The sequence below is a fragment of the Lemur catta genome, chromosome 10, assembly GCF_020740605.2.
Source record: "Lemur catta isolate mLemCat1 chromosome 10, mLemCat1.pri, whole genome shotgun sequence".
Lineage (NCBI taxonomy): Eukaryota > Metazoa > Chordata > Mammalia > Primates > Lemuridae > Lemur > Lemur catta.
Genome location: NC_059137.1, coordinates 20,596,350 through 20,604,606, shown reverse-complemented (window position 1 = coordinate 20,604,606; position 8,257 = coordinate 20,596,350). Strand labels below are relative to the sequence as shown.

Below are 8,257 nucleotides of genomic sequence, written 5' to 3'. Positions count from 1 at the left end.
CCTTGGCAAAGCTTCTCTGACCCCCCCACAATCACTGATGGGGTGACCCTCCTCTGTGCCGCTGGGTTTCCCTAGCAAAGCCCATGTGAGGTTGTAAACGTCCATCCCCCAACAGATGGTGAGCACCCCGAGCAAAGCCACCTTGGCCCCTATTGGTCTTATTTGCCACCTCACAGCTTGATTGGCAGCTGATGCCAGTGGTGTGTGTTGCAGGAAGGAAGGAAAGAAGTGGGACTCACTTTCTCTAACTACGAATGGGAGGGTTAGGTTGGCCTCATGGCTCTTTCTCTCACCCCCAGTTCCTCATGTCACGCCTGGACTTCTCCATCATCTTAGACCGGCTGCATCCTATGGGCACTTATGCCGGGAATCATGATGTCCTCACACCTTGACTTTCACTAGAACACAACGGGACAGGGAGCCATGGCCACCATTTAACTGACTGAAGACCAGAAAGTGGTCCATGAGAAACCAGGCCTTCGGAGCCCCACCAGCACCAGGACACATGTGACACAGCGTGAGGGAGCCCCTCGGCCTCCTTCATGGAGACATTCACCATTCGACTTCCCCATGTCCCCCCAGGGGCATGTAGCAGTTGCTCAATGAAAACTTGTGCAGCCCATGAAAGGAGATGGCAGCCTGGGACATTACAGACCAGTGGGACACACACCGGTGCCATCCTAGCCCCTGCTCCCTTGGATTCCCCCAGGGGGAAGCGACTGAGCACCCCGGAGGACAGAACCAATCAGACCTAGAGCTGAAGCCTCTGTTTATTCATGTATTTCATCACCTGCTGCCAGCTTTCTCCTGATTCCAGTCTCGCGTCTCGTGGTCTGGGGCAGCACCCTCCCCTTGCTCCCCCGAAAGCTGCTCCCCCATGCAGGAGATGGGGAGACAGAGCGCGAGGCGCCGAGCCCAGTCTGAGGTCACACAGCAGTCTTCTGGGTCTCCACTCTGCCTTCAGCAGGGAGGGCGGACCCGGCCTGGGCTCCGTGCACCCTCGCTGTGGGGCGGCTGGCTCCGGCCACGTCGCAGGGAACTGCCAATCTGCTCTCTGAGGGCCTCCAGCCTCTGGGCCAGGTTTTGGACCCCAGCCCCACCTGAGAGCAGTGAGACGTGAGGCCTGCCTTTCCTCGGGCCTTCCCCACCCAGGTCCATCTGGGTCCCAACATCCTCTGGAGAAGCCACGGGGGTAGGTACCCTCCACCCTTCCCCCACCCCCACCATGGGCATGCGGGTGGTCCTAAAAAAAGAATTCCACGTTTGGGAACTAGGAAGATTTTAGAAATCACCTCTCAACACCCACCCCATTTTAGAGATGGGAAGACTGAGGCCTGGAGAAGTTGGGTTCTGGCTCAAGATCACAGAGAACACTAGGGGCCCTTCCCTCTTTCCTGTCTTCACCTCTCAGCACTGGGGACGTGTTTGGAGGCCCCGCGGGCAGGGGGGGTGCAGAGGGTACCACCTCCTCCTCGGTCAGCATCTCTGCCAGGACTCGGGTCTGAGTCCAGTCGCTGTGGCTCCTGGGCCAGGGTGAGTTGGGTGGCGGCAAGTGAGCCTGTGAGTTCCCAGGCTCCTCCTCCCCCACCCCAGTGCCCCGGGGCTGGGCCCACCTCTCTCTTGGGCACTTGGCAGAGCCAGGGCTGCACGGGGGTGCCCAGGGTGGGGGCCGGACAGACAGCGGCCTGCTGCCTGGGGCCTCAGGGCCCAACACCTGCAGGAAAAACCAGAGCCCGCACTGGTAACCCCAGCCCTGCCTCTCTGTGTCCCACTTCCCTGGTGCTGCCCGTAAGCCCGGCCGTGCCTGCCCCACAGGGTGCCAAGAAGGTCAGGTGGGCACAAAGGTGGGGTCTTGGTCGCTTTCTTCTGTGAGCAGCAGGTGCTTCTGGTAATGTCCTCTCCTGAGACTAGGAGAGCCCCGAGGGGAGACGCCACGTCTGGTCTAGTTCTGAGCCCTCAGAGCCCAGAACAGGGGCTGGCACAAAGCCAGGAGCTCAGGGAAGAGCAAGTGGAGGAGTGAATATATAAATGGGTAAATACGTAAGTGAACGACAGAGGAAGTTCCTGAAAGAAGGCAGGGTGGGGAGGAGGGAGGGCGAGGCAAGGAGCTATTCCAAACCCTCAGCCGGCCATTCACTCCCTGGGATCCAGCCCGGAGCCCTGGAATTCCCCAGCCCAAGAGCCCCCCACCCCCTTACTGACTCCTAGACCAAGGTCTCCAGTTCTCCCGCCTTCTCTAACCCCCAGCTGGGCCTTTCCTACCTGCTGCAGATGGCGCTCCCTCCACGGGCAGGCCCAGTGGGCCAGGGGCGCTTGGCACAGCGGGCAGAGGTGGCGCCAGGGGCAGGAGCAGAGGGGTGGCAGTGCCTGCAAGAGGGTGAGTTAGAGGCTCCATGACGTCCCCACCTGTCACTCGTCCAGGTTGGGCAGTGAGACTCACATGGCAGGAGGGAGCTGGTACCATCAAGCAGGGACACGGTGGGGCTGGCCCAGGGCCCGGCTGGTGGCGGTGGCAGGCAGAGAGGCGCCTGGGAAAAACAGTGGGGACAGTGCCTGCAGCCCCCAACCCTACCACCAGGCTGGCCTCTGGGTCCCCCTTCTCAACAGAGCCTCCCGAGCCCTCACCAGTGCCAGGCCCTGTTCTCGAGGCTTTTCCATATCAACCCATTCTTCCCAATCCTTAAAACAAGCCTATAAAGTAGGCACAGCTATGACCCCCATTTTACAGAAGAAACCCAGGCGGGAGAGGTTAAATGACTTGCCCAAGATAACACTGCTAGTAGGTAGCAGAGGTCAGACCCCTGTCCCCAGGGTCAGACCCCTGTCCCCAGGCCTGGCTCCAGGCTGGTGGCTGTGCTCACCTCTCTAGCTCGTGGACCTGCTGGGCCAGGACATGCTGCTCGTTCCGGGCCAGGTCTCGGCTACTCTGCAGCTGGCTCTTTTCTTTCCTGGGGGAGAGCAGACCCCAGGGAGGGGACAGGAGTGGGGCTGGTGGGGGTGTCAGTCAGCCTGTCCTCATTGCAGCATAGCACTGGCCCCAGGAGGCAGGCGGACACACAGTAGAGCCGAGGACCAGAGAGGGGAGGCAGCTTGGCAGAAGCAGCTTAGCAGTGAGGGCTGGGGGACAGAGTCCCCCTGGCTGTGGGCTAGGACCTACCTGAGCCTCTCATTCTCCAGCATGAACTCCTGTAGCATCCCATAGAGGTTCCGCTGGGCCCAGGCCATCTGGGTGCCATGGAGCCCTGAGGCTGCAGGGAAGCAGGAGGTGGCTGGATCCACAGGAGCCCCAGGCCCCATCCCCATCCTACTCTGCCCCCAAAGAGCTCATACCCTTGCGTTCCATTTGGTCCAGCTGGAACTGCAAGCGACGATTCTCCTCCTGGAGCTGCAGCATGTCAGTCTCCAAATGCTGGGGCTGCTTTGCCACAGGGGACTACAGAGAAAGAGACCCAGGACTGCCCTTTATGGTTGTACAAGTTGTGCACTGCACAAGGGCTTCCAGTTGTGGGGAGTGAGGACTAAAATAAAGCTTCATTTGCCAGCCTTGCCTCTTGGCACAAGGCTGCATCTACATGGAAGGGGCACCTTGTCCTAACTGCACCATCCTGAAGGGCCTCACTCTGAGCTGGACTCAGCTCTAAGTCCAAGTCCAAACTCAGGCTGGGTGTGGTGGCTCACACCTGTAATCCTAGCACTCTGGAAGGCTGAGGCGGGAGGATTGCTTTAGCTCAGGATTTCGAGACCAGCCTGAGCAAGAGTGAGACCCCACCTCTACTATAAATAGAAAGAAATTAGCCAAACAACTAAAAATAGAAAAAATTAGCTGGGCATGGTGGCGCATGCCTATAGTCCCAGCTACCCAGGAGGCTGAGGCAGGAGGATCCCTTGAGCCCAGGAGTTTGAGGTTGCTGTGAGCTAGGCTGACGCCATGGCACTCTAGCCTGGGCAACAGAGTGAGACTGTCTCAAAAAAAAAAAAAATGAGACCAAGTCCAAACTCAGTTCTGCCCAAACTTTGGCCCAGATTCTGACCCCAAAGAAGACCCTGTAATCAGACCCCCAACTCAACTCACAACTTAGCCACGATAGCAGCTGGGATCCTGGCTGTACCCTGATTGTATCCCAGCTTAGACTCCAACCCAGCTCCTGCTCTAACCCTGACCAGGACCCCGCTGGGACCCTGACCCCGTCCTCCCCAACCATGACACCATTTCCAGGATTCTAACCCTAATCCCAACTCTGACCCAGTCCCAGACTTACTTGGGCTCCAACCATTGCCTGATCCCCCACTACCTCCCCTGCCTGTCCCTTGCCTGTGTCTCCCTCCAGTCACCTTGGGGGCCTGTGGCCGGGTGGTGACTCGCTGAGCTCGGCTCGCATATCGCAGGGTGCTGAGAGTCTCAGGAAGACACTGGGCTGAGGGGGACACGCAGGCCACCTGGGGAGGACTCCCCCTGAGTGCTGCTCTCTAGGGGCCCCTCTTCAGGACCCAGGCTTCCCCACCACACCCCCCTTGGGTACCATGAGGGTGACCCCACGTCCCCCCAGGGAGTCCGCCAGCAACTTGGTGAGCTTGCTGTCCCTGAAAGGGATGTGGCTCTGCTTCCGCTGTGGGTCCAGCAGCAGGGAGATGCAGTGACCTGGGTAGGGAGAGCAAGGCCCAGAAAGGTCACACCACCTGCCCAAGGCCACCCAGCTGGGACGCTGCAGAGCTGAGATCTCCACCCAGGCCTGTATGACTCTAAAAACCCATCTTTCCACGTGATCTCATCACTCAGATTGGTCCCCACCACACACTGGGGCTCCTCGAGGAGCCTCCAGAGATGGCCCTGCCAGCCCTGATCCCCAAAAGGGCCTGGCACGCAGCTGCGCTCAGGAAATTTCCAACGAATGGATTGAATGAAAAGGAGTTTCGTGAGCATCTCCCATGCATGCTACCTGGGAATGTGAGGCCCCAGCCCTTAAGGATCTCAAAGTCCAATAACCTGGGGTGGGGGAGAAGAGGCAGGTCCCCTAACTGGGTCTCAGTCTTCCCAACAGCACAAGGGACAGGTGGAATGTTTCTGAGTTGAGTTCCAAATTAGAATGTAACTTTATAGACCCTTAGAGTTTATAGATTCATAGTCCATGTTCTGAGAAGGGAGAGTCAACAACAGGGCTGGGGTCTCTGGCTCTTGGGTCACAGCTCTTTCACAGCGTCTATGCCCTACAACTCCTCTGGTATCCCCCACTGTGGACAGCTGTGGGCCCAGCACCGGGGAGGGACTCAAGAGTCAGAGCAGCTGGCCCCGGGTCTCACCCAGGGCCAGCAGGCTGCGGTTGATGCTGTTGGCCTCAAGCATCAGCTCCCCACGGGATCCTGTGGCTGCCACCTTCTCACTGCCGGCCAGGTCTACAAAGCACAGCTTCCCACCGACGGGGGGCTCCCCGGGGCCCACAGGAGGCATCTGCTGGGCCTGGGGGATCAGGGCTTCATGGGGACATGGGAGGGACGGTGCCCATCAAAGTCACAAGGTCACAAGGCCAAGGGTTTCCCCCATTACTGCCCATGCACACTCAAGTCGGTTTATACATCCAGATGCAGACCCGTGCTGCGCGGCTACCCTTGCTGGGTGGCCTGGGGCCAGCTCCTTCTCCAGGCCGGGGCACTCACAGTTTTGCAGCCGATGTAGAGGGTGAGCAGGGCATGGCTCCGGCTGGAGGCCTGGTTCAGGGTGTGAGCCGAGCTCCTTCGACGGCTAAGCCCTGGAGGGGAAAAACATTAGCGGGACCTGGTAGGAGAACAGGTTATTACCAGGGAAGAAAAAGGAGCAAAGGAGTCTGGAAGGCAGAGGGGACAGCCTGTGCCAGGGCAGAGAGGCAGGACAGTGGGCGCTGGGTCAGGGAATGATGAAATGTTGGCGCTGGCTCTAGCACAGATAGGTGAAAGGGGGACAGAGAGAATCGAGCAGAAGAATGACAGATTTGCATTTTATAAACACTCTCCTATTGCTGTGTGCAGGGAGGAGGAGAAACTGAGGCAGAGAGAACAGCTGAGAGGTGTGGCACAGCATCCCAGGTGCCTGCCAGAGGAGGGGTGCCCAATAAATATCTGGTGAAAAAATGAATGAGACTGGAACGGAAGGGTCTTACAGGCTAGGCTAAGAGGTCTGACTTCTTCCCCCCGGCTCTGCAAAGGTGGAGGGTCTGCAGGCACAGAGGGAGGTGTTGTGCAGCGTGGAGGAGGGGACATGCTTGGGCTGTGCCTCTGAGTTGCTGGTTTGCTTGTCCTTTTTCCCCACAAGAGTCACCTCTGAAGCCACAGCTGCGGCCACCCGCGCCCACGCTCGGTGCAGCAGCACGCACCCAGCTGCAGGAGTTCCATCAGGGCCTCCAGGCTCCCGAACTCCACCACCCGCAGCTGCTCCACGTAGAAGCCCCGGGTCTTGTTCCAGCGAACAGGGAGGGGCCGGGGAGACCCCAGGCTCAGCAAGTCCCGAACCTGGGAGGTGAGGGAGGAGGGTGAGGGAAGGTCACCCAGGTCTGTGTCCCACCCACCCCTAGCCCTTCCTGACCACAGTCCCCAACTCCTGGGAAAGAAACCCTCTGTTGCCCTGCTGGCTTTCAATTCTCATTCCCTTACCTGCTCATTGTAGATCTCCAGGTAGGAGGCGCGGAGGGTGACAGGGGCACCCAGGTGCTGCACGCGGTCGAACAGCCAGGAGAAGGTCCTCTGCATGATGCCAGCCAGGCTGGGGGGTACGGGCACCCCCTCCCCCTGGGGGCAAAGCCAGCTGAGTCTGACACTGGGTCATCATCTCCATCAGCACCACAGTAATGCCTACCCTTTGTAGACCGGGAACCATACCAAGTTCCCATATAACAGCTCATTTATTAACAGTTCTCGCAGCCGGTACTATCACCTCCATTTCACAGATGAAGAAACTGAGAGCTAGTAAGTAAAGGGACCAGCCCTTGACCCCAAATGCTCCAAATGGGGAGCATCTTCTCCTCTCTGGTCCTCAGTTTCCTTGTCTGCAAATAATCGGGGCGGGCTGCCTGGTCCCAGCCCCGTCCCTTGGGGAGTCGGCGCTTCCGGCCCACCGAGCCCCGACCCGCGGGTGGGGGGCTTCGCCGGCGCTCGGCCCACCTGGGGCGGGGGTCCTGTCAGGGTGTAGGTCTTGCCGGAGCCGGTCTGGCCGAAGGTGAAGATGGTGCAGGAGAAGCTGCGGGCGGCAGGGGCGTGGCTGGACCCAGGTGGCGCCCGGGTTGGGGTGGGGTAGGGGGCTGGGGAGGGGGCGGGGGACGCGGGACCAGGGGGCGGGCCGTGGTCACTCACCCCCGCAGCGCCAGCTCGCCCAGGCGCCGCACGCCGCACGCCCGGAACACGTCCTCCTGCGTGCGCGCCCCGTCCAGCACCGCCGCGAAGCGGAACGCCACCTCGGGGCCCCCGCCCGGGGGGCTCACCTGCGGAGGGCGCGGCGGAGGCGCGGGCGCGCTGGGTGGGGCACCTCGGGAGAGGGAGGGGCGCTCCGGGGGGCCCGGGGCACCCTGGAGGGGCGGGGCACTCTGGGGGAGGGCGGGGCCTGGGGCAAAGTTGCCTGGCCTAAGGGACCCAGCGTCCCCACGGTGGCTTTTTCGGCCGGGGTTGGGAGCAAGAGAGGGGGCTCCTCACCTGCAGAGTCCGGGTCCCTGAGCAGCGCAGCACGCTCTGCTCCCCTCGACGCAGCTCGGCCGCACTCATGGGCCGCACCCTGGGGTCCGACAGGAGGGCAGACGGCTACATCCTGATGTCTTCATCGGACCCTGCCTTGCCCGGGTGCCTCCTACCCAATCCACACCCACCTGAGCACTACTTGGATGGGCGTTTCCGGCCCCTCTGGTCCCGGCTCCAGGCTCCGCGCGGGGTCCCTGTGGCAGCAGCGCGAGTTACCTTCCCTGCCCGCAGCGCTGTCCGCTGCGCGGGGCGGGCGTTCGGGACCCCGAAGCTCTGAAGCTCTGCTTACCCGTCGGGTGACCCGCGTTCCTCCATGTCCCGCTCTGCACTCGCAGTTAGCTCCGCCCCAGTCTCCTTTCTTTCCCTCCCCAGTACCCTCCCCTTCTCCACAACACCGGGACTGTCTAGACACATCTTCCACTCCCACCCCCATCCCCCCATCCCAGGCAGCCATCCATCCGGAAAGGCTCCGGCCTGCCCAGGGCCAGCTAGTTAAAGATTTACCCACCCGCGCTGCGGCGGTGGAGAAAGTCTCTCCCGAGGTAGGGGACTCCTAGCTAGG

General features: G+C 60.8%; 1 protein-coding gene across 4 annotated transcripts; it reads right to left on the bottom strand.

Annotated features, from left to right (window-relative positions):
* Positions 1–752: 752 nt before the first annotated feature.
* Positions 753–8,039, bottom strand: KIF12 (kinesin family member 12). Of its 4 annotated transcripts, XM_045563552.1 has the most exons (19): positions 7,985–8,039; positions 7,824–7,889; positions 7,654–7,732; positions 7,318–7,445; positions 7,129–7,204; positions 6,622–6,756; positions 6,345–6,480; positions 5,653–5,744; positions 5,299–5,455; positions 4,521–4,639; positions 4,333–4,437; positions 3,331–3,433; positions 3,158–3,248; positions 2,862–2,948; positions 2,441–2,528; positions 2,263–2,367; positions 1,614–1,714; positions 1,405–1,523; positions 753–1,100 (listed from the first exon to the last, which is right to left on the bottom strand). In XM_045563552.1, exons 1-19 carry the CDS (start codon positions 8,008–8,010, stop codon positions 961–963), a joined length of 1,953 nt encoding a protein of 650 aa, XP_045419508.1. In that variant the 5' UTR covers positions 8,011–8,039; the 3' UTR covers positions 753–960. The 4 variants fall into 4 exon arrangements, with proteins under 4 accessions (XP_045419508.1, XP_045419505.1, XP_045419506.1 ...); XM_045563549.1 differs by having other exon boundaries at positions 1,405–1,714; XM_045563550.1 differs by having other exon boundaries at positions 1,405–1,714; positions 2,462–2,528.
* Positions 8,040–8,257: the final 218 nt, after the last annotated feature.